This window comes from Pholcus phalangioides, unplaced genomic scaffold (genome assembly GCF_987345545.1).
Source record: "Pholcus phalangioides strain wild (caught in Gottingen) unplaced genomic scaffold, Ppha-v1.0 ptg000011l_1, whole genome shotgun sequence".
In the NCBI taxonomy this organism is placed as follows: domain Eukaryota; kingdom Metazoa; phylum Arthropoda; class Arachnida; order Araneae; family Pholcidae; genus Pholcus; species Pholcus phalangioides.
The window spans coordinates 20,330,402-20,357,274 of NW_028301604.1; the positions used below are offsets into that span (position 1 = coordinate 20,330,402).

A 26,873-nucleotide genomic window follows, 5' to 3' on the forward strand; every position below is an offset into this window, starting at 1 on the left:
TGTACAATGTAAAGTGAAATAAGTAACCTCTTACTGTACAAATGCGTGGCTTTGAATATCTGAAAAAAAAAATGAAATTGAAAAGAGAATAAACGAATATTGACCTTAGAGAGATGTGATTTAAGACTGTAACAAGTACTAAAGAATTAAGTGTTATGGACTAGTACGTGTATTATATGATTAGAAGTAAAAGGAACAAAATATGACGTAAATCAAATTTAAACGAGTATTACGTACGTAAACGAGTATGACGTAAATAAAATTTAATCACATATAAAATCTCCCCCCCCCCAAAAAAAAATTAGATACTTGAATAAGAAAATAAAACAAACTTTTCACGAAACTAATGCAAGTTCACACCCACGTTGGAATTTGTGAACTCTTTATACCCGAAATCATTATTCATTTCAGAAATCCTTCAGAATTTTTGAGAGAAAAAGCTTAAAAAATTCAAAAACCTTTTTTCTGTAAATTCAAACATTTATCAAGTTGGGAAGATAAGAAAAGTGAAATTCCTTACCTATCGTAGAGATGTAAGTATCATAATACCTTTCATCACAAAATCGGTGAACGATGCAAGTTTTTCCAACATTGCTATCGCCCAAAACGAGAATTTTATAGGTGGCTGAAAACTCCGCTGCCATGTTGATACTGAGCAGACAGATCAATCAATGGCTGCCAGCGTTTCTCGCCAGGTGTCGTGCTAGTCATTTACAGCCGTTTTTCCCGTGACGTCATTTCGGATTTAACCGTTAGGGGCACACAAACACTTACATGGTTAGATTCGTTCGCCTGCACTTTTTTCCCTTGGTGCTCTTACTGCGAAGAGAAGGAGGAGAATTCCGATAACAATCCTATTTATGTTTTCCCCCCTCTCCTAACTAGAAAGGAGGTTGTTGTGGAAATATAATAATAAAATAAACGGGCGAAAAAGAAATACACGAAAACTTGGTATATTCGTAATTTCCAACCAATTCTTGGAAGAGCATTAACTGCGCGGGTTTTTTTTATCCTTGAACTTTTTTATCCTTGAACTTTTTTTTCCTGGAACTATTTTTATTTTCACTACCAAGAAAACTTCTATAGTGAACAGATATCATTCATCAACCGTAAAACCATATCTTTGCAAAAAGGAATGAAACATATTTTCAGTGTCAATTCTTTTCAGAAAACTAAAAAATTTCTCCCCAGAAAACACATGTTTTATGCACAAACAATAATAATAGAAACCAAAACAGTAAGAAAACATTATGCCGGATGAAAGAGAGTGTAAGCTCCCAGTTTGGAATCAAGAATTCTCTTTTATATCTGTGTATTATGTATAGGTGGATACAGGGGGGAAAGGCGATCGCTCCCTCGTTCAGGAATTTTTTTCTTTATTGTAGGGGGGGGGGGGAATCGAAGGTGGGCATTCGCCCCCCCCCCCCGTTCAGTGTACATACCCTTGGTGATTCTCCCCCCTCCTCCCCGTTCAAAGAGCCTGCATTCGCTTATGGAATTACGATGTATCCCGTCGCGTTAAAACGTTTTACCCATTCGGCTGCCAATTGCTTACGGCATAATAAATGTGTCCTCAACTGATTTAAAATTTTTTGATATTACATATTGTGAATACAGGGAGTATTATACAGTATAACATTTACGGTTATGCAGTATAGGCTAAGATACATCTTTAAGCTACTGCTATCCCTCTATCTCAGCTTCGTTCATCATATTAAAAATAACTGTTCTATCGTGACTATTTAAATATGACTTTTTTTTCTCTTTTTTGTATTTTCTTTTAACTGCTCTAAAATTTTTAATTAATTGTAAACCTGAACTTGTATAACCTTATTTTAATTTAATAATCAGGGACAAATAAATTATGTTATGTTATTTTACAAGTGTAAAAAAAAATTGTAGGAAAGTTCACGTTTGAGACTTTTCATGTTGAATACGTCTTTTATAGCATGTCTCTGACATCTCGAGTAGGGCCCATTGTATCAACTAATCTAACATTTACGAAGTTACACAGATCTAAATTTTAAAAATATGACTATGGCCGGGATTTCACTATAGAAGTTTGACAATAGATATTTTACAAAACTGGAAAAAAAACAACCAATGAGGCTATTGGTTACGCACGGTTATTGGTTGCATTTATTTTCAAGTTTTATAAAATAATTTTTATAATTGGAGAACGCTGTTTAATACCGGGGACTACCATGATATGACTCGGTGGCCCGCGGGCGTAATGGGAAGTTTTAATTTTACCCGCCATATCTGAAATTTTGAAGACTCCGGTTAACAAAAATAATTTCGTCCAAGAGGGATGAAAAAAACTGTCACGGTGAATGATGGAAAACTTGAAAAAAAAATCATTAAAACATGATTTAAACAATAAAAAATTGATTTCATTCCATTTTTGTAAATTCCCAAAATAAGTGTTTTTGATCCAATGCAAACTCGTCAACACAGAAATAAATTGCCAAAACATAGACACATAGTAATTTTCCATCTTTAATATCTGAATAAATATTGCGTTTAAAAATATGGAGTTTTTTGCGAATGACTTTCCGGAGCAGATTCTACGTGCCACTAACTGGAAGAGGTCTAGAAAATGTTGTTGTTGTTGTTTTTATGTATACGACTCCTCAAAAAATTATGACATTTTAAGTAACCGCGTGTCATTTTTTTTAAACAAATTTTGTAATTGAATTTTGTTGCCTCTCTGTGTGCAACAGAGGCAAATTTGGAACAGCCTGTATAGGCTATGTCAGTCGTTTTTCCACATTCCGAAGTGGGGAGGGACCTAGGGGTGGTCTGATTCCCTCCTCCCACTACGGTCTTGGGAGCAGGTCGGTAAGGCACTCGCCCACAGAACCAAACAGTGCTAAGAGGTGTGAGTTCGATACCCACTTGGTACTTGTCAGTGAGAAGCTTTCCTGACACAGGGGTACAACCGAGAAGCGACGCAAAACGATCGCATCAACTCATTGCTGAATCAAGAAGTCTTCACGCCAGGTGTCATTCTAATCAACCCTTGTGTGCAGAAAATAGCCGTGGTGTGAAAAAAAAACTGATCAAATGGAAAATTGGATCAGTTTTTTTTTGTGACAGTAATATACTGTGTTAGTCATTGCAGCAGTGGAATTTTATAATTGAATATATATCACTGGAAAAAATGAATGGTATCTTTTGATTTAACTACTGTACTTCGAGTTCGACCACTAATCTGCAATAAAAGATTTTTCATTAAGCATTGACTCATTTTAGGTACGAGTTAAAAATGTTATATTTATGTCACCAACGGGACTGTTTGTCTTAGCTGATTTAACCCATTCGTGAGGTCATTGATGCAGTTGAGCAGTGAAATATTTTACGTTACATGTATGATCATAAGTTGAGTGCGTGAGGAATAACAGAGAGGAAGTTGAATGAGATAGAAAATTAAACGTGGTGTAAAGTGAAAAGCATTGCAAGTTGGCAATATAAGCGGTCGATGACCTACTGAAACGAAGATAAAGCACTTTTCTACGTGTTTCCAGTGACATTCTACGCTCAAATGGGTTTGAAACTTTCCTAAATGGATAATTCCAATAAGCAAACGCAAGTCTTCTGTAACGTTGAATAGCCATTGTCGCTCCACATTAATGATAGGCAACTGTGGAGTAGATGATTAATAAGAGATATAAACTCTTCCATATATCATTTTGTATAGGTAAATTGCTAAGAGAAGAGATTGATGGACTGTTGGAAGTATAATTCCTTTTCCGTAAAATTAGTCGAAACCTGGAAGAAAGAGACATAATTATTGTTTTAAAGTAGATGTCTCCATTTTTTACTGACAGTTCGATGTGTTCCACGGAGAACTAAGCATCAATCAACAATACTAAAACGTTTCTGAAATTTTGTGTTTTGAATTACTTAACGGAATCAATTAAATTTATTTATTGCACAATATAACAAATATACATAAGGCGATCTGGCAAAAATAAAATTCGAAAATTTATAATGCCCAAAGTATACATATACAAGAGAAAAACGCGTTATTTTTTCGTCATTTGTGTTTTCTTGCAACGCGGTAAGATAGTTATATTCTTCTGGTGATTCAGTTTTAAGTTGTTACTATTTTTTGCAAATTATTTCGCTAAAAAGTAAGATCTTTTAAAGTTAGGACTCAGGGTAAAAGCTTGGTCTCTCCTCGGGGGCATGTTGGTGCTCATGCCATTTTCAAGAGCAAGAAATTAATTCAATCTCTGGTCAAAGGAACCAACGCCAACGTTTTTCAAAAAACCATGTGCTCTGTCAAGGCGGATACCTTCTCTTCGGCCAGCAAAGATAAGGTGCCTAACCTTTTTAATGTTTGGTCGTCCTCAATTTGTGATGCGGAAATCACATCGATCTCATTGAACTATTATGCATGTTCACTATCAAGTTGTTGTGTCCTGAAGCCATACCGAAAACGAGACCTTTCGAATTGAAGAAATATATATATATGTGGGCAAATTTTTCGAATGTCGAAGATATTCATGAAATCCGTTTCACTCTTGCTGGCGAGCTACTTATCACTTTATCACCTGAGAGAGGATTCTAAATTTTAATTGCTTAAGAATAGCCACGAGGGAGTAAAGTCTGATACGGACATGACCCTTTTTTACAATTAAACATTTTAGAGCCCCAATGCCCCAATGAAAAGTCTCAGGAAAACACATAAATAAACAAATATACGCAATGAAACAAACTTTAACTTTTTATACTACAAACTTCGATTAGACAGGGATCAAAAGCACTCCTCCGGTTGCCTTTCTAATGAGATAATGGTTGGTGCACTAAAAATCTGGTCCCAAAAACCGTTATACTCCATTAGGATGTACATTTTTGTTTTATTCAAGTCGTCAATTTTTTCTTTGGTTATTGGAAGTTTTGTCGATGAATAAGCCTTGCTTTGGGGTATTATTAGTGGTACACTAGGTTTTCTCAGTGGGAAGATTCGTGAGCTAATACCATTGATGTATTGTGTACATTCCACTGTATGGGATGCATCTTTGTGAAGAAGAAATAGATGGCATTTGGCAATAGAAAAATAACTTTTGTTCTTTTGGGACATTCTTTCCCCTGCTTTCCAAATTTAAGACTTTCTTCTTGTACAGATTAGGCCACCATGTCTTGAAATCGATAATGTTCTTAGTTTCAAGTTTTGCTACAGTAAACTTTGAAGCATTCTGGTTGATCAAATCCACATTTGGTCCACTGTGTACAATCTCTCATTCTTGTTGATAAGTCTTTTTATCAGGGCGAAGTCCTTATCACAGGGTAAACTTTTTCTGAGGTATTTCTCACTCCTCGTTTCCTTTGCTTAGTCGAGACGGTTTTCCTCCTGACACGAAGAAGAGTCTGTACAGTCTGATGATACACTCGTGTGCAAAATTAAGAGAATTTGCATATTTGTGTCTATTTTCACAAAAAGAATTGAATCCCCCATGATTATTATTGTACATTATTGCTTTACGTTTGCAGCTTAAAATTTTTATGTGTCTGCTTTGTTTTGTTTTTTGCTGCTGTTTTCGTAATAAGGGGTCATTCAAATATTACGTCAGCATCGATGGGGAAAGAGGGGGTTTCCGATTTGCAGACTTTTAATGACAAGGGGAGAGGGGTTTGGATGATACTTACGCGATCAACCACCCTTTATAAAAATATGAAATATTCTTAATGGCATCTTACTCGGTGCGCAAAAAAACGAGAAAAACCTTTCGCTAGTTTGTGGGCACCTGAACTAACATCCTCCCCATTGATAAATCCCCTACAGAGCCACTTCAGTTATCTTTAAGTGTTTCGCGGATCCAAGTGATCTGCAGATGTGTCCGGGCCGCTTAGGTGCTCTGGAACTGTGCTACGCATCACTCAAGTGATCCATAATTATGCTTAAGTAATCCGGGAATGCGCCGCGGGTAACTTGAGTGATGTAGAACTGCAGTGCGGGCCGCTTAAGTGCTCTAAAACTGTGTCACATGTCACTTAAGGAATCTCTAAATGTGCCACGGGCTGCTCAAGTGTTCTGGAACTGTACCCGGGTCACTTAAGGCAACTTACTACGTGCGGGGTACTTTTTTTTTGAAACATTGTGATTTTTTCAAAAAACAAGTGGGGTTTGAATCAAAATACTGTATGAAATAGGAAATCCAGTGAAATTTCTGAAATATCTTTAAAAGTTTTTGATATTCTAAATAATGTCCTCAAAATTGGTTCATTTTCAGTACTTACGCCAAACATTGTAATTGAAAATCACACAATTTATTTGAATAGTTTTGATACTGTATGTTTCTATGACTGTTGTCTGTGCAATGGACTAAAAGCTTTAAGATACACGTAATATTTTCTGAGATCTGGTAGTTTTCGTGAAATAAAACGTGAATTTCCACAAAAAAATTCAATTTTTTTCATTCAAACACCGGTAAAATACTAAATTCTAAACATATGGCCAAGATCCTAGTTCATTGCACAGCTAACGTTATCTGGAACACTGTTGAATAATTTCATGAGAATATATTGTATAGCTTTCGGGAAATTTGGTTTCCGCGGAATAAAGTAACGAAAAAATGAATTATCAAAAAACGCGTTTGAAACTTGTTTGCTGCCTTCGAAACCCTTGGTCCAGATGAATTAAATCAACCATAACTTTTGGATTCTGTGTAAAAAACATTCTTTCCAATGAATTTATAAAACCATTTTCGACAATTTTCGAAAAAATCCTCATTTGAACGTAGTCAGTTGCCTTAAGTGATCTGAAAATGTGCCACGCGGGCCGCTTAAATGCTCTGAGATTGTGCCACGGGTCACTTGAGCGATCTGTAAATGTGCCGCTTAGTTCATTTTTTACAACATTAGGTTTGAGGTGGCGGGCCACATCAGATAACCCCGTTTCATCAGATAACACATTTAGTCCGCGGGCCATGGATTTAACATATATGGCTTAGAGCAGTGTTTCTCAACATTTCTGAAAACAAGGACTAGTAAAGTGTCTGAAACAATTTGACGGACCACTTGTGCATCGTATTACGGGACATTCCTGCAACTTTTCGTTGCTCCGATTTTTCTCATGCATTCGTCCCGTTCTTTCAACGATACTTATTTGAATTTGTAATGCTCGCTGAAGTCGTGAATACACAGCGTTTTCATGCTATATATAAATTATTTTTGTGATAATTATGCCGTCACGGCTGCTGGATGCTCCCTCCAGTAATAAGGCTTTTTGAATCACTGAGCTATAAGTAAACTTATAGCTCAGTGTTTTGAATAGACGTCAAAACCATCATCAGTAGCACTCTGCGGGACAGGCACAGGATGATCCCCATAGAAATCAATGCTAAAATTGCCAATTTCAATTGTAGAAATGCGGAAATTTAATTGGGTTTTCCTCCACATCAACAATTTTAAAAATTAAATTGAATTCTCCATTTTCGAAATGTTGAGTTCGCTTAGAGATACGAAGCCCAGAAAATTAAATATAAAATAATTAGCCGGACTCATTTTTGAGTTGTATATTCATGTAATAACATCGATTTCAACTTTTTATTTATATCTTCTCAAGCGTGAAAATGAGAATTAATGTCTTTGTATTGTCTTATATTATCCAATTGCATCAATCCATATAGGGAATGTTATGATGTTTTGAAACTAATTATGGGCCCATATAAATTACATTGAAGAAATTCCGCGGCTTCAATCAAGCATTTTATGAAGGAAAAACAGGCAGATTGATAACTTGAACTTAAAAAAAGATTTCGAAATATCTAGCTCAAATTAAAAAGGAAAAAAAAACGATTCATTTCTATGTTTCTTTAATTTATATTTGTTTCTTTCATGAGTCGCACAGGAAGTCGCCATATTGGTTACCTTGTATGTTCCTCAAGAAAAAGAGAAATATCACGTGATCCAAAAAGCCTCATTGGGCAGGCAGATAGATAACTTGAACTTCAGAAAAAAAATTTTAAAGAGTCTGAATATTTACCACTCATCAATGAAAAAAAAATAATCTGTTTTCATTGTCATCATGTTCATTTCTACATTTCTTTAATTTATATTTGTTCTTTCAGTCTTTTATGAACTGCCGAGGAAGTCGCCATGTTCGTTGCCTTGGATACGGTTTGGATGTCCCTTAAAAAGAGGGAAATATCACGTGATTCAAAAAGCCTCATATAAGCTTGATGGTGATAATGTCTTGTCCATGGTTTTTGTTATTGTGCATTTATCTTAGACAGTAATTTGTTATACTCTGATTATTGTTATTGACTGTTAGCGTATAATTGAAAGTCTTTCTTATCTAATGTCCTTGATTTTGTTTTTGTCATAATCTTGGCATCTTTTTTTTCTGTTAATTAATTTTTTTTTATATTTATTCTAATGATCAGGGGATAGTCATAGTAGCCAAAAGTCTTGTATAATTATTATTAAATTGTGTAGAGATCAGCAAACTAAAATGACCATACTTCCCGGTTTTTCTGTTTATCCCGACTTTTTTTTTAAAAATGCCCTGGTTTTTCATGTATTTTCAACGGAGCCAACTTGACTTTTATTCTTCAAATCAACGATTAAATTATCTTCCCAACTCAGAAATTATATCAAGATAATTAAGACTACAAATAAGAATATTTATTACACATATTTGCGATTTTTTTTCAATTTCCTGCAATTTGAAGTGGTGCTTTATTTTCCTCGATTGGCGACTTTTCAGATTTTAGTACGAGTTGGCAATTTTAGCATATTTTTAGCGATTATTGGCGATGTCTCGTATTTTGAAGTATTTTTCTGGAGAAAATATTGTCAGCTCAGGTAAAACTTTGCCGCTCGCTGACTGAAATGAACCGGCGTTCTTTCACGGCTTTCCCGCTCTTTTGAAGAGTTGATCAGAAGCCGCGGATGATGTCACACTGCCGCTATCCATACGAAGGTTTTTAACAGCTGGCTGATGCGAAGATATATTTGGGAACATAGGCGTACGCAGAATTTTCTCGAGGGGGGGGGGGAATTTCAGATTTTTTTTTCCTTCTGGGGTTTTTCCTGCAAAATAACACTATAATCTTGGCTCGGGCGGGGGGGACTTTGCGTACTGCTCCGACAGAGAAAAAATCGAACCCACGTCCTTTCACTTTCCGGGTGTCTAATTTCGCAAATGCACCGCTATTCCGCGATTACACGATTTCAGCGAATCACGTCTCTTCTTGGTTACGATAATTCCCATAATATCATACGATCCGTTCTGTTTTCAGTCACAAGGCGGCTTGGTTATGTAATTACTGGAATGTATTCTGAAAGATTAACACTGTATGCCAAACAAAATTGTTCATTTTAATTCGCGTAAGAGAAGGATTAAAATTCCGTGGTTAATGGTAGCGAATGATGAAGGTGGTAATATAAATTTCGAAAAAAAATTAACTAAAAGTTTATTTTTTTCTGGTCATAAACAGTTTTAGGAACTTTTCGATCAACCGAATTAGTGTAGGTGATAGTGTACCGGACTGCGAACCCAGCTCGCTCCATCAGAAAATAATTTAAACATTTTTATTCTTTTTGCTGATGCAATACATTTTACAATATATTTTGCGGACTCTTAAAATACAAGACTACTGTAAATCAGTCAAATATTATAACAGAATCATGCAGAAGAAATTAAGACCAATAGTTATAAAAAAACGTAATTGTCTTTTAGTGTCATCTTTTCCTAAGTTCCGATTTTGAAATATTTTATAGCTGTTTACGACTAATCAACGTGCATAATATATATTTTTTTATACAATAATTTTTCTGTTTATTTTTAGTCAATTTGCTATCGAAAAATGCATTGATAAATTGGAGAAATATTTTACCAAAATTTGAAAAGATTTTCGTGATCTGCCCCTTTAGCTGTTTGAATATTTCAGTTTGTACCGAATTTTAATGTATTTATATTTTGCCGAATCTTAAAACTTTGGTATATAATAAATCAATTAAATATTACAACAAAAAATATATGTAGAAAAAATTATCTAGATCAATAATAATGCTCTAAAAAATGTAATTCCTTTTAGCATATCTTTACTCTTCTGAAGTTCTGATATTTAAATAGATGTTTAAATATTTCATAGTTGTTTGCGATTATTAACATGCGCGATATATTTTTCATACTATAATTTATCGGTTTATTTTTTCTCGATTTCCTATCGAAAAATGCACTAATAAATTGGAGAAATTTTTTACTAAAATTCACAAGGATTTTCTATCAAATTTTCAGAAATTTGAAGTCATTATCCTCCTTTAACTGTTTGAATATTTAGGTTTACTTTTAAGACATAAATTTGTTGGTTTAAAAAATAAAATCGTCTTTACAACATTGGAAATAGCGCGATTGCACATTTGAAATGCCTCGCGGAACATCAGTGGAAATGTCTACCTTGTTTGCACCACTGTTCCGCGATCAGATACGAATATCGTAGAGTTACGCAAATTATCGTAGAGGCTGAAGCAACGTGATTGGCTGTGTGGAAAAAATTACAAAAGAAATCGTGTCATCGCTGTATAGCGGTGCATTTGCGAAATATGCTCATGGGTTACGTGATCCGCAGTATAGCTAACAGGAGCAGCCAATATGAGCGGAAGAGCGCATTCCGCTCACGAGCCTCACGGTTCTTTTCCCTACGTTTGCAAAGCCTGCTTGCTCTTGGGAGTTTTTTGTGTGCGATGGAAGTGTAAAAGGGTCTTATCGCCTTAGCTTGATGTTAAAGTCGGGTTTTCCTAGGAGTAGAATTTTTGCGCTATATGCAGCGTGAAAACGCTGATTGGTTAAAATCTGAAATTCAGGTTTTTTGACCAATCAACGTTTTCATGCTGCGCGCACCATAGAAAACCTGCTCCTAGGAAAATTTTTGCGCTGTGTGCAGCGTGAAAACGTTCATTGGTTAAAAACCTGAAATTCAGGTTTTTTTGACTAATCAGCATTTTTACGCTGAGCGCGCTGTAGAAACCTGCTCCTAGGAAAACCCAGCTTAAGAGCAGCTGTTTTTTTTTTCAATAACCATCGCTCACTCGCTCTTTAACAAGGGCCGCCGCTCTTCTAAACGGTTCAAGAGCGAATCGCCCACATATGCTACTGTAGATCAAAATTGGAAAGCGTACTATTCTCAAAGGTCGAGCAGTAGCTTATGTTTTTTGTGTTTAATGATTACAAGTTTTTAAAAATTTGATTTCTTTTGATTCGATCAGATAAACCAAAAGTTTAAAAACAAAAAGAATAGAAACAGTGACGATGAATGGAAGAAGAATGGAAACTCTTTCTGTTTTGCGCTCGTTATTGCGAGAGATGACAAAATCCTGGGTTCGTTTCTCATTCAATTTCATTAATTCATGCTTTCATATACCCACTGTACGGATGGTCGTCTTGATGCATGGACCCACCCGGGTATGGGATCTCGAGGGCATAAGGGTCATCGTGATAATGAAATTCCATTCGTTACTACGAATTTTTGAGAGTTAAGGCCCCTTTAAATAAATTTTGTTGTCAAGTACATGGTGGTTACAATTAAACTAACCCTACTCAGACCTATATACAGCAAGTTCTGCTTAAAGTATTTCGTTGAAACTTAGAATATAAGTTATATGGACCATGGAATCGTGTCTTGACAACAAAGATATTGAGAAAACTTTAGCGGAATAGACAGGGCCTGGATCGTAATACCAGAAACAAGGATGGACTCTATCCTTTATTCAAATTATATATTTTATAAGAAAAAACATCTATATTGTCCACAAAATAATTCTGCAGGGAGTATAAAATAATTTTACAATCATATTAAATATTTATTCTTTGTATAACATAAGTCACTTTAAATATTGCATGCAATTAACGTGCATATTTCCAGTAAGAATTTGTATATTGAAAAGCAATATTTGAGGTTTTTGACGTGACAGTTTGAACCAGTGATTCCCAACATAGGCCTTAATCGCCCCTTTCTTCAGAAATTTTTTTCTCCCATTCTGATAGCCTAATATTAAATTGCTGTCTCTCGATAAAACGATAATCCCTCTACAAAGATATTTTTTCGAAGTCCACAGAGTATCGTTATATCGAGATTTCACCAAATTTAAAATTTAAAAAAACCAATATTCTTCAAAAGAATTTTGACGTGCAGTTTCGCTTTTCGCATATTGTGAATATAAGCGGGGAAAAAAACACAGTTCCTCCTTGGAAAGATAAATATTTTCCTCTCTCCTCTATACCCCTCCCTAATCCCATTCTAACAATCTTGCATTTTTATTTTCAAGATACCAGTAAAAAATGTCCCCTTGTTTTATATACGAGGTAGTCATTGTGATGATCTAGGGCGAATTCATTGTAACTTTTCAACCAAGTGCTTCATTCACTTGAATGAGTCCGGGTTTTAATTTATAATACATAGAATATATTTATTTATACAACATGCAGGACCGTTGTTTATTTATAAGAACCCGGATTCCCGAAAAGTGTTCGGGTTTTCATTTATAATTATTTTTTTATTATAATTATGCTTGTTGGTTTTAGCATTTTTATGCTCACTCAATTCAGCTCTTATTTATGTTTCCGTTTCTCTTGTGTTTCATGATATTTTTCATATTGTTTTCTATGCTGGCGATTTTTTTTTTCGGTGCCCGTATTGTGTCTAACAGCCCTGGCGACTTCTGATGGGGTCGTCGGACATATTTGGCGCCGAAAAAAAAAGTCACAGAAAATCGCCAACCTGTCCCCTATACCGAAGCTGTTCCAAAATTTTTTATTTGTGATTACTAGCTTGGGCAAAAGAAATATGCTTGGCTCCAAAAATATTCAGTTGGCACCTAGATTTTTTATCTATTTGTCAAGCCCTGGTATAGCCTTATATGTGTGTAAACCAATTTATACAAAAGTGAATTTGTGTGTGTGATAGTAACACTAAAAATAAATCCATTGGCATGCTTGTGCAGAATTATTAAGAAAAAAAAAAGAAATTGTGAAGCAGGAAAAGTATGTGTGGTCAGTATGAAAAGTAAAAGGATTTTTTTTTATTTACCTCAGAACTTTCATAGAGAAGTCAAATTTTGTTGAGGAATTTTTCGTTTTAAAGATATAGGCTAGACAAGTAGTATTTTACTATAATCTTAAACTTAATTGTTTTTAATACCTATTTTTATCAAAAGATTTTGGACATTAAAACCCTAATATGGTATGTCTGTCTTTGTGTTCTAATGATTTTATTTATTTAGGGAAAAACAAAGGTGAAAAATGAAGCAGCTACCCAATATTTGCTACATCAGTACAGACTGCATCAAGTAACTGAAAGAAGACTTTGCAGAGGTGAAAATGAGTTGAACTTTATGGCTAAAACTTATTTGTGCTATTTGCAGTCAGTTCGTAAACAACAGGTATTTACTTTTTGAATAAAAATTTATTTATGTAAATTGTTCAGTGAAATGATTGAATTCCACTTTGTAATTTAATTGTCAAAATTTTGTTGTCATATTCTCTCATTCATCCATCTTAACGAAACCCCGAAACTTTTCTCCAACTCCCAACCCCATCTCATCTGTAATCACCACAAAATTTGTTAATCGTGACAGTACCCAATTGTCCGGGGAAAATATGTTGTAAAAATTTTGCATGTTTTTTTTTTTTTGACAAAATAGTGTTCCGGACTCTGCCACGAAGCTGGGCTGGAAGAGATCTTGGCAACGGGATAAGTCCAGTGGCAAAGTTCTGGCGTTCATTCATGCCATATTCTCTGAATTCAAGATTATAATTAAAAATTGTAGTGGAATGGATGTAGTTTCGGTAAGAATCAGTCAAGTTAGTGCTTTGTCCTATTGAAGTTTTGAGCACTATCATAGACGGAGCTAACAATTTTCATGCCAATGGCTGATACATTTTATTTGAATCTCTAAAAAACATTAACCTACGTTATTTATGTTATTTTATTGACAAAATGAAAGAAAAAGAAAATATATTGAATATATCAGAGGATTAAAAAGATCGAAAGTTAATAGCAAACTTGTCACATGAGAAGTACAGCTATGAACTTGCTATTCTTATTGTATGTGAATAACTTCTATTTGAAGTTAGAAATCAAAACATGACATACAAAAAGTAATAAAAGTACATGTTCAAAGAAATAGTTTTATGTTCTTAACCATGACATATGATATAGTTGTTTCCTCATGAGGTAGCTTTCTTCCATTTTGTTTATAGAAATAATTTTCAGTACAGAGTAAAATGAAAATGTGGGTAAAAGCATTCCAAAACTTTTTGTATAGAAAATAATAATTGTTATATAATAAATATTTTGCTGTATACTATTGGTTGGCTTTGATATTTTTTCTTTAATAAAAAAAATAAAAAAAATCAACTCGTATTTTATAAAAATATTTTTGTAGTAGTATTTATAAGCATTAATTATCATTGCATTGGGCATCAAATTTTTTTGTAATTTTGTGGATATTTCTTACGAAATTTGAAGTTGTTTTAATCAGCAGAGATTTCCAAATAGCCTTTAGAAAGGCTGATTTTAAAATATGTTATGTGTACATCCATGTTATAGTAATATTCTATAAGGTGTGCAGGGTATGAACGTTATTAACCCTTTAAGTGATTTTTAAAATTTTCCCGATCCACATCGTAACTGCTACAGAGGAAATTGTTAAATTCTGGAAAATTTTTTAAAATCTCCATGCAGTGATAAATGCTTTCCCTCTTAAAAATGAAGATAATAATAAAAACACAAAAGGGAAAAACTATTGTTTTCTGCTATTTATGCTGTGAGCATAAACGTATACAACCTCGAAGGGAAAGGGAAAACATCCTTTCTCTCCCCTTGCTGTTATCAGATTTTGAACAGAAGCTGACTCTGTCCACTGGCAGTGGATTTATGGGCGGTGGACATGTCAGGAGAAGAAAACGTACCGCAGGATTTGGGCTCGTCAATGCCATTTTGAGAGAGTTTTAAGAACCCACGATATCTCAGGATTTTGCCACTGTAAGGGTTAAGTGAAGCTATATTATACTACATTTGAATTACTTCTCATAATGAGACAGTTTTTCAAAGCCTGTGAAGCTTTTCTTTCAATAATTTTTATTTTATTTACTCTGAGTAAATGAGACTAATTTTTTTTAGGTATTATACTTTAATGCAGTAAAATTTCGAATTGCAAGCAACTTGCTTTACGATTGTTTTTCAAGACAAGAGGATTTTAAACAAATTTTGACTTGATAAATGTTTTGCAATGTGAACAAAAATCTAAAAGCAACTCTATAAACTAGAGTTTTCTAATAATACAAGTATAGCCTACTAATTTTTATTAGAAATCAGTATGAGTAGCAGGATATCAAAGAGGTATTGGCCTATACCTCTTAACCTCTTAGATAAGGACTAGTTTATGAGAGGCTTTATGTACATAAGAGGGTTGTGTGTTGAATGTCACATGATCATCACATGCGAGCAGTATTCTTAGCAAAAGCCCATGACAGACTTTCTTACCTTCTTTTTGAGAGTTGGTAGAAGCGAGAATTTTAGTCTGATATAATGAGTACAGAGTTGCCAACTGCTACGGATTGTCTGTAGTTTCTATGGACGGCTGCAATAAACTACAAAGCTATGGGAGATATTATCAATGCTACAGAAATTGGTTTTAAAAAAATTGAATCTTTGGGTTTCTTGTGGTGTTTTATTTATTTTTATTATTTTTTTAAAATTGCATCAATCTTTACCATAACGAATTTATATACGCATGTGAGAGAAGACAAACTTGAAGGCAATATGTTTTGTCTGTTTGTCTGCGCGTAGAAACCAATCTGAAAGCCAGATTGACTTGTTGCCAAACACTCGAAACCCGGTTTTTTGTCAAACCTCCCCATGCTGTGGGTTAAAAACAGGTTTTTGAGTGGTGCTACGTGGCGGATCTGGATTCGTCTTCATTTGCATAGTGCATGGTCAAGCACACGGAACATGTGTCTGAAAGAATGTTTCTTTGTAGGTGCCATGGGAGCTCTGATACAAAGAAAATGGGGGATGGGGTCTAGGGTTCTTAGACATCTGCATATACGACCAAAAAGGGCGCATGCAGGTTGGGATTGCATTGAATATTCATGAATTATTAAGCGATTCAGCAACCTCGGAAAGTTGCTTCAGGAAGGGGGGGGGCTCATGTGCCTGAGCCCTTTAGGTTCTAGTGCCAGTGAGGTGCTGTATTTAATGAACTTTCAATTAAAAATTAAAAAAAATTGAATTTTTGAGTGATTTTTTTATTCTACTATGATTATGTTGTCCTGGGGGCATGGCAAAGCTGAACATTCATCACTGTTGACAAGCTTCAAGCAAATGTTGGCATGTCTGTAAGTATGGCTTTTATGAAAATATTGTTGTTATACAAGCATAGGCATACACTGGAGTTTCTCAAAAGGGGAGGGGGGGGGAAGTAAGTTAATTTTTTTTTATGAAGGGGGAGGGTTAAATTTTTTTCCCTGCAAAATAACACTATAATCTTTGCTCAAGGGTAGTTACAATGTTTATGATTGGTGATTGGTAACGTATGCCATATGATTACAAGTATTTACAATGCACCATCAGTGAGTTAATGCTATAGATACAAAAACAATGCATAGCAAGCTTATAAATTTAATTAATTTATTTAATCAAACAAATACAAAACGTTTTGGGTCTAAGCTAGTTTGTGAGTGCCCCAAACATTTAAGGAAATGTTGCAATGCTGCAAATGTTTTCCTGAATATTTATTATAACATCAACATAAATTCTCAAGCAAGTTGGGTTATTTCTCATTTCAAAAGCTACATTAAGTATTGACTACTAACATTATAAACGCCTTACAGGTGGTATAGTTGATGCGAGTCACATTTCATCTTCATGTGATTTGGACTTCTGCTACTTCCAGTGATGCTAGACCATGGTCATTTTTAAATTTATAATGCAGATAAAGTAGGAGTGTTCTGTAAAATTTTTATTGCAATGAAATGTAAATTCATTTATAACAAGAAATCTGTTATAATAAGAGTTACTTCTAAGCTGTGTGTGGCAAAAGTTCTTCCACATACTTTAAATTTTGTCACTCAAAGGACTGAGAAAGTGTGATAAGACGTGTGAGATTTTTCCACTTTTCTAATGCACCAACTTCAAAATTTGCCGTTTCTTCATTCATTTTCATTAACTCTTTGACTACTGATGATAAATTTAAAGTACCGGGTTAGATGTTTTTTATGTACTAACTGATTGTTTGAAGAACTATCATTTTTTGTGTTTAATTAGAATTAAAATGACATGAAATAATTTACATAATTATTTATTATCATTATAGTTATATTTTTTTATTCATATTTATTATCATTTTCTTCTTATTCTACTTTTCATAATGTGAAAGTCAAAGGGTTAAATTTAGTGTATACAAATACTTCTTCCCTTAAAGCCTTCAACATTAAGTTTCTTGATGATTGCCAGAGCTTTTTCATTCTTTCATCCGAAAAATTTCAATCAAAGAGTTACACTTCTTTGACAAATTCAAATTTTGATTTTGGCAATCATTTTCTTTTGTCTATGATATCACTTGCCTTTATGCTTTGTTTTGACAATATAAATATTCATTGTTGTTATGAAATACCATGTTCTCTAGCAAAAGAAGATTTTGAAATGTTTTGCTTTTTCAATAAGGGCAACCAAATGTTTTCCTGTTGAAAACTAAAGATGAGTTTTTCTTTTGAGATGTAAATCTGTATTAAGGGCTTCAGTGCTAAACAAGAAAGATCAGCAAAATGTTGTGGAATCAGCAGCTTGATCATAGGGTCACAAGCAACACATGCTGTGCATTTACTGACAGAAGCCACAATTTTAGGAACTTGTATCATCATTTGTTATGTCTTGACAACTGAAGGAATAAAACACTTCCCCTTTTTTATGTTAAAAGGGGTCCATCCAAGCTGAATGAATGAACGCCAGAACTTTGCCACTGGACTTATCCCGTTGCCGAGATCTCTTCCAGCCCAGCTTCGTGGCAGAGTCTGGAACACTTTATTTTGTGTCGAAAGAAAAGAAAACATACAAACTTTTACAACATATTTTCTCCGGACAATTGGGTACTGTCACGATTAACAAATTTTGTGGTGATTACAAACGAGATGGGATTAGGAGTTGTAGAAGTTTTGGGCTTTAGTTAAGATGAATGTACACATATTAGGATGGAGGTATGTTTTAAAAGAAATTGAGGCCCCCTCCCCAATGCCATCTCATCTGTTACCTTACACTTGCCATATTATATACACAGGATACAAAAAGAAAAAGAAATGAGAATCTTATTGTGAAATAAAAAAAAAAAAAATATATATATATATATATCCATGGGAGCGAGTCATCTTGCTTAACATCTTATTGGTGAGCAAATTTTGGGTTTGATAACTTGCGAACCAGAAGCATCAGTTTTATTGGGTTGAGTTCACTCGCTCCGGTGGATTTAATGAAAATATACAAAATAGAAGTATTGTGTGGGGGAATATATACAATTAGGGGATCACCCGTGACATCTCGCTTAGCACTTTATTCGGAGAGCAACATGAATACAATATTAGTACGCACGTGTGTTGTGGACATGAAATATATGAAGAACTTGAATAGAGGAAAGAGAAATACACACATACACACATTTATATACATATATATAACTGTCAGGTCAAGTCGTCTCGCCCTAACCCTATTTTGGTGAGCAGTGTGGGCTTGGTTTAAATGGGGAATTGTTTGGAGCGAGCCTTAGCTAAGGATCAGCTTTGGTCTTGGTGTTTTTCCATAAGAAGTGGAATCAGTTGATCCCAACTAACTTGACTCTCATTTTGTGCATAGGTTTCTTCTTTAGGGGTGTTTCTTTCAGTGATTAATTTAAAAAGGGGAGATGGTTGAAATCCACAAAGCACTTCATATTGAGAGACAGAAGCTCTTTCTTTAAAAGAAGCTATTGAAATCATCTTTACTTCGCCCTTAAACTTTCCCACCAGTTAACCAAAACAAGTGACGAGTAAACGTGAGTTGTAATGATATTATCTATGACAGCAAGATGAGACGGAAGAAAAATGATTAGTTATATCACCATTTTTCTTCTGTCTCATCTTGCGATGATAGAGTTTTCTTATTCGATTGACTTATTGGGGCGATGAGAGACTTACCAAAGTTTTATTATATATTTATAAGATCGATACTCTGGCTCCATAGCTAGAGCCCTACCAGCCACACCCTTGTGCAGACCATGATTCCTAAGCTCAGTTTGGCAGTTTTAGCATGCCTAGGAAAAAAGTTTAAAAAAATATATATATTAATCTTAAATTTTTCTTTTACTTGGTGTGAATATTGAATTTTTATTTCTGTATTTTTTCTAGGGCCTTCTGGAGACTTTCAGAAAGTATTTCTGACAAAAAAAAATGCTATTGTATTGTGATTGTTAGTCTTCAAAAAAGCCAGCATATTATATGAAAATCATGAGTGCAAAACTACCAACAATACATGGATATTGCAGACCACAGTTGAGAGCATATTAATCTTCAACTGTATGGGTCTGGGTTCAAATCCCAGCTTGAGCAATGATGTCAGCTTGAGCCATTATTGATCATCTTCAGACTGTGTAGGTCCCAGTATAATTTATCCATTCAAGTGCATAACATGATCATGGTTATGATGAATGGAAGTAAATGAAAACTGCCCAGGTAAATACCATAATTTCCTTCCTATAATCCACGCATGTGAGAATTTTGCTAATTTGAAGAAAAAAAAAAATCCATCCTATAATCCATAGTGGCCTTTAATCTGCATATGCAAATTTTCTAGTAGTTATCTGTATTACACCACAAAGGAAATTTCAAATAATGGACAGGGTTGTTGATTACATTTGTTCAGAAAAAATGTTAATCTTCCCATTTGCAACTATATGCCTAAATTATTTTTATGGATTATTTCTAAAAAATATTTTTTTTTATTCCCACGTCGTTCACAAAAAAAAACAAACAAAAAACACTGCAGATACATAACCAGCTGTAAATCTGCACTAAGATTTCAGATTTGTTCAGTTTTGTTCAGATTTGTTTTTCAGTTCAGATTTGTTTAAAATATATTATTCATGGATTATACACAGGAAATTATGGTACTTCCCAGACAAAGACTAACAATCACAATTCAATAATGTGTTCGAAATCTTTCCTGAAAGTCCTCGGACGGATAGAGCACAAAGTTGACTCCTTTGAGCTTATCCGATAACCAGAATCTCTTTCAGTTTTAATAAACAGCATGCTGGTAGAGATGACTGGCTGGATAAGACTGAAGATATTCACTTGTCATTGTCTGTCTGTCTGAGGTTTTTCACACAGGATCTCTAACACATTATTGTATTGTGATTATAGTCTTTAGAAGGACATGCAAGGTTTGTTCTAAAAAGTAGCAAATACTATTTTTCTCAAAGACTACTGTAGGGATGGACTTGATATTCGACACAACTCTTGACGATATTGGTGCCAAAAATGTCATTAATAACTTGGTGAAAATTATGATCAGGAGAACCTTTCTTCTGGTTATGTAACTTTTTGTATTCCTTCACTTCCTTCTTGGAGTGGTAGGATAAAAAGAGGAAATGTTACATTTCATCCAGTTTTGTCAATATAACCCACATATTTTTATTGTCTAAAGTTTTCAGCAAAACTTGGAGCTATAGCATTGCTCCATTTCCCCCTTTTTGCAACAATTACAAATTCCTATTCTGATTCCTTCAGTAGTTTATGAGAAACAAAATAATGAATCTCATTAGTTTTGATCATACCTCGTATTCATGATGATGGCATAGTATTTTTTCTGGACTATTGTGCTCAGTGCCGTCTTAACACATGGGCCCACCCGGGCTTCAAGAGAAGAGGGGCTTCAGAAAAACAAGAAGTAGTTGAATTTTTCCAGAATTGGCTTCAGAAACTTGGCCCGGGACCCCATGATGCTCTTAAGACGGTCCTGATTGTGCTGATTCATAGGTTGAGACATCAAGACATTTGTTTGCAACTTGGATAGGCATTATTGGTGAACAGAAATCAAACAAAAAATTTGACACGAGATTTTTTTTCTGTACTTTACCAGATGAAGTCAAAACAGACGAGAAAAGTGAAATTTGATTAATCCCCTTGCAGCTTTTCAATGTTTGTTTGGCATCTCAACTGGTTATGTCTGCCAGAGTTGGCATATAAAATACTAGTTATATCTGAACCTATGAACCACAGTATAACATCCTAGAAAAAACAGTAGCCATTGTAACATAAGCTGTGAAAGTTTACATTTTAATAAATCTCATATTCATCTGTACAGTTTTCCTGTATTGTTGATTGAAGGTTCTAATATTATCCATAGGCTTTATTGAAAAAATATCATAGTCGTGGTGAAAGAAGCACTGAAGAAGCTGCTAGACTAGTGGGACTTCGCCTTCCATCTAAAAGCCAACATGATGTTTATAATGAACATAAATGATTTGTGCTGTAAATTTGAAGTAAAACTTGTACAATTAGACTTTCTAGTTTCCAATTGAATATACAGGGTGATACAAAATTCAATGTACTAACTTTTAGGGGAGGTAGAAAACACGAAAACAAAACAGAATTACATAGGAATGTATGACCGGAAAACCCAACCTGATCAGCTGGAGGATAAATTAAGATGCAGAAATGACAAGCCAATAATAGGTGGAAAAACTCTTTATTTAGTGATACTTTACATGAGGACAGCGTGTATATACATTAAGTTTCACAAAAAGTATTCAAAGTTCTTACCACCCACAGTTATGCACGCTTCACAACGGCGACACATTGATTGTTGAACCCTTTCAAAAATACCCAGATTTTTGCTGATGTTTGCAGCTGCGACGAGGTTGGTGTCAGAGTCTACAGACATCTCGTAGACCATGGCTTCCAGGGTCCCCCCAAAAAAAAAAGAAATTCAAGTTTGATAAATCAGGCAATCGTGGTGGCCATGGGATGGGTTTACCATGCCCAATCCATTGAGGCAGATAACAGCACCCTCAAACGTGCATAACTGTGGATGATAAGAACTTTGAGCACTTGTGAAACTTAACATGTTATACTGTACTCATGTAAAGTATGCTAAATGGAGTTTCTCCACCCATTATTGGCTTGCCATTTCTACATCTTCATTTATCCTCCTGCTGATCAGGTTGGGGTTTCCGGTCATACATTCCTATGTGATTCTGTTTTGTTTTTGTGTTTTCTACTTCCCCTAAAAGTTTGTATGTTGAGTTTTGAATCACCCCGTATTGTGTATTTGCTATATGCAGAATTTTTTCAGTTGTATGTAGTAAACTTGCTGGTCTTTAACAATCTATTTTGCTTTATGCAATTTAATTCAGCAGTTTATATATATATAATTTTTCATAGTCATTTCAAAATATGAGCTTTAGTACAGTGTTATAATTTTAAAATTGGTGTCCAAGTTTATGAGAAAATATTGTGAACAGTATTTCAAGAATATACAAGGAGTGTTTAACAAGTAAGTGCTATTCTAGTGATAAAAAAAATGATAAAAATTTGTTATAAAATTAAATTTTTACAAGAATTAATTAAACTTGAAACACATTTTTAACACGATTCCCACCATTATTAAGGTACTTGTTATCTCATATCGCTAAGTTTTCTATTTTTTCCTCACAGACGTGTTGCCAGTGATATGTAACATCTTTGACATCTTCAAAGAGTTGAAAAGTCAAATTTCTTCAGGTGAAGAAATAAGTGATAAACGGCACTTAGTCTGGACTGTAAGCCAGAGCTTGACAAATCACAAAAAATATTTAGGAGGCCAGAAAAAATTTTTAGGAGCCAATTTTTTTTTCTGAAAGAAAAACAGGTTCAAAAATAAAATTTCTTTAAACTTTTCCAGGATATAGTGGCCCACTTCCATGCTGATAAAAATGAATTCCAAAAATTTTGTTGTCTTGACTCCAATTTAGTAACCACGTATAGAAAATTTTAAGTGCTAATTGCAATATTTTAGTCGCTATGATGACCTGGTGCCTGAGATTTGTCCTGTCCTGCTGTGAGCCATATTCCTCAGCTGCTGAATGTTATCCTGTGGTGATAATGAGTATTACTTATTCCTTCATCTTAAGAAATTCCTGGCTGGTCAGTACTTTTGCGATGTCAAATACGATGTGCATTATTTGTACAAGATGGTGTTACTCCATCAGGAGGGAATAAAAGTAGAATAGGTTGTGTGTGTGTCACAGAATAATAGAATAGATAATTGCTCGATATGACAAGTGCTCTATAGTAATAGCATATACAGTCGATCCTGCTTATAACATTTTTGAAAAACCATCATTAAAAAGTGTTGTAAATGGGAAAACGCTTTAAACAGAAAATCTTGATGAAAATTAGTCAGGGTTGAGACCACGAAATAAGTCATACTAAGCAGGGAAACGTTCTAAATGGGAACGTTATAAGCAGGATCGACTGTATTATCTAAAAAATGTAGTTCAAGGTTGGATGCTATTAATAAAAATTAAATTATTTTTAGAAAAAAATAGAAAATTTATACTAAAAAAATAGTGCTGGCAGTTTCATGGTTTGCCCACAAATTTTTGGCTGTATGAGTTTAGGTCAGAATCAACTCTAAATTTTAGCTCATCAGAGTGCATAAAATGAAGTGTTCAACCAAAAAAAAAAAAAAAATGAAGGTATATATGTTCCACCAGTTTGAAAGTGACATGTTTTTAAAACTGAAAATGTAACTTTTGAAATGTAGAGGATACATATTTGTTAGAATATTATTTTTGTTATTTTATCCAATTTGAGGATACATACTTATTAAATAAAATTTTAATACTTTATAATAAAATTACAAGTTCATATTGTAAACAAATATTGTCTTGAAATTAAAAAGACAATCTCATAAATTTGAAATTTTTCAAAATGGTTTTAAATTTTATTTATTAGAATGTACATGTGTACTCTCGCACAAAGTATATACAAGATAGACTTTGGAAGCTGCAAGCAGTTGAACTGACTATTTTTTACTATATTTCACTGAGAAAATAAGCCATTCATATGCATAGGTGCCAGAACCTAGGGGCTGAGGTCATTTGAGCCCCCCAATAATTTCTGGAAAACCAATGCAATGTCTTCTGCATAGGCGTTTGAGTCCCATATATACGGGACGACCAGCAACATTCAGTTTTCCTAATGTTTTCTTCATGTCGGCACCTCTGTTCAGACGCAAAATTTCAACCCAGAAATTGTGTCATTTTTATTGTTAAACAATAGTAAGAATGACAACTGTAATTTTCTGCATATAATGGGAATTTTGCTGCTTCAAGGAAAAAATGTGATCTTATAATCTACATATGAATATGAATACTACATATGAATAAAAGGATGGAAGGGATTGTTGGTTGTGATTTCTTTAAAAAATATGTAAATTTTTCTTTAAATTTTTACTAATATGTTTAGGTCCTGATCTAGTTAACCTTCATGCACAGAAAATGACGGTGTGACAAATATGATCAAAAGATTTACTAATTAGTTTTATAAATATCTTTATTTCAATCTCTCAAAAAAGCTGCAGATAATACACATCAGTCTAATTTGCATGAACAAATTCTTATTTCAATGTACAATTCTTGAATTATAGGTAGGAAATTAAAGTAATATAAATAAAGATCTCGTCATTCAGCCTTCACTTACAGCCATTTCAATGCTTTTTACCACTTCAAGTGTACCTGAAGTTTTCATTATTTCAAAGAACACATCACTGATCACCCTGCAAAGTTGTAGCTCACAGAATTGCTTGCTGGTTAAACCTCAATGCTTTCTAAATTATTCAATAAAAGAAAGTAAATATAAGAAAATTGATGCTAGCCATTGATGATGAGACTTTGGGACCCCCTTCTCTCTCTCCCTGTGCCCACAAAATTGTGGAGGGCCTTCTCCCAATAATTCATGCATATGCAACCCATCGCATGTAGTAGGTGGAGATATGGAATTTTGGGAGGGGGCACGATGAGATGTCAATTCAAATACAGTGATTCCATAATTTTCCTTGCTGCCTTCTACTGGCGAACCGTTGATTCTAGAGGCATACTTCCAATTAGAAAAAGTACCCAAATAAAGTGTAAACCTTGGATACGACGTTTTTGTTGCAAGGGGTTTTGTAGTTATTAAAATAAAAAACGATTTTTTTTATACTGACGCCCTGTCCTAAAAAACCCGATTAGAAAATTGTTGCCCTGTCTCTCCAGATATAGCATTTCAAAAGTTGGAGAAAAATTGGGAAGAAACATAAGTGAAGGGAAAAAAAGAAGCATTGTCCATTAGTTTATGCTGTTCTTTCCACACTTCTGTGATTTTAATGAATCTTCGGTGTTGGCCTCAGGGCAACTACTTTCTAATTGGGTTTTCAGGACAAGGTGCCCATATAAGAAGTTTTTTATTAATTTCATATAAAATTTTTTTATTAATTGTGCAACATGAGTGGCGTATCCGAGATCTAAATTATTTCTGGATACTTTTTCTACACTCATGTCCATAAATTAAGGATAATGCCAGCTCGGGCAAATAAAGGTTCAGAAACAAAACAAACGTTACTTATTCATAAAGCCCATTTATTAAACAAAAGATAAAGAACAAAAACGATGGTGTATGTATGATACCATTCATAAAAACTACGATTTTTGCTCCCTGGAGCAATTGTAAAAAATATCTCCTTTACAAAAACTTACTATTACATGGTTGGTATGATGGTTAATACATTGTATGTCTCCCATGCGATGAAATACAGTCCGTACAACGCCTAGGCATGCTGAGTATCAAATTATCGATCTGATCTTGGGAATGATCACTCCACTCAGCAAGCAATGCTCTCCGAAGTTCCGGTACACATGTAGGAGGTGGTAGACGGGCTGCAACTCGTCGGCCAAGCACACATGCTCTATCGGATTCAAGTCAGGTGAGAATGCTGGCCATTCCATACGGGTTATATCCTCAGATTCAAGGCATTCGTTTACGATGTTTGCTCGGTGAGGACGGGCGTTGTTATCCATAAACACAAATTCTGCGCCCATGGCACCCCTAAACAAACGTACATGTTGTTCCAGAATGATGTCCCGATAAATTTGGGCTTTCATGGTTCCGGTTTGAACATACAGATCTGTTCTGGAACCCAGTATAATTCCACCCCAAACGAGCAATACTGCACCACCGTAACGGTGTCGTTCAATGATGTCTTGGTGGTAACGGGCACCTGGCGTTCTCCATATGAAAGTCCGACGTGAATCAGACTGCAAGCTAAACCTGGACTCGTCGGAAAACATCACACAAGCCCACTGTGACGATGTCCACATTGCATGTTCTCTACTCCAGGCTAATCGCTGCCGACAGTGAGTTGCCGTGAGCGGAACACATCTGACAGGCCTGCGAGCATATAGACCAATATCTCCCAAACGTCTGTACACGGTTTGCCTTGAAACTGTGGTACCCGTGGCTGCAGATAGCTGACGAGACAGGTCGGATGCTGTGCTCCGTCGGCTTCTTTTGGCAGTTACTGCCAAATACCGGTCTTCATTCGGCGTTGTAATTCGGGGGCGACCTGTACTGTAACGTCTGACATTTCCGTTACCTTGGAATCGTTGCTAAAGCCTAGAGATGACACTTTGGGAAGTTCCTCGGATACTTCCACCTGAGTACGCACACATTCCAGGTGGCCGATAATTCTACCACGTAAAAAATCATCCACATGCGTCCTCTGTGTCATAACTATTCGCTTATGGCACTGAGCGCGTTACAGAACTCTTGTGAACAATTTTACTTCTTTGCCACCATTCCTTATATACCTCCC

At 34.8% G+C, this 26,873-nt stretch overlaps 2 protein-coding genes across 3 annotated transcripts in view; one reads left to right on the forward strand and one right to left on the reverse strand.

Moving 5' to 3' along the window:
* The window catches only part of LOC149080198 (ras-related protein Rab-8A-like), a 33,703-nt gene extending 33,039 nt beyond the window's left edge, over nt 1-664 (reverse strand). The window contains exon 1 of the mRNA XM_089239245.1: nt 521-664. Within this exon, the coding sequence (XP_089095371.1) occupies nt 521-644 (124 nt within the window). The 5' untranslated portion in view covers nt 645-664. The remainder of the gene's footprint in view (nt 1-520) is intronic.
* A 10,433-nt stretch (nt 665-11,097) lies between these two features.
* Nucleotides 11,098-24,425, forward strand: LOC149080200 (protein FMC1 homolog). Of its 2 annotated transcripts, XR_016193548.1 has the most exons (4): nt 11,110-11,332; nt 13,234-13,392; nt 19,388-19,629; nt 21,387-21,542. XR_016193548.1 is itself a non-coding variant. In XM_089239246.1 (3 exons), exons 1-3 carry the CDS (start codon nt 11,264-11,266, stop codon nt 21,501-21,503), a joined length of 345 nt encoding a protein of 114 aa, XP_089095372.1. In that variant the 5' UTR covers nt 11,098-11,263; the 3' UTR covers nt 21,504-24,425. The 2 variants fall into 2 exon arrangements, 1 of the variants encoding a protein (XP_089095372.1); XM_089239246.1 differs by lacking the exon at nt 19,388-19,629 and having other exon boundaries at nt 11,098-11,332; nt 21,387-24,425.
* Nucleotides 24,426-26,873: the final 2,448 nt, after the last annotated feature.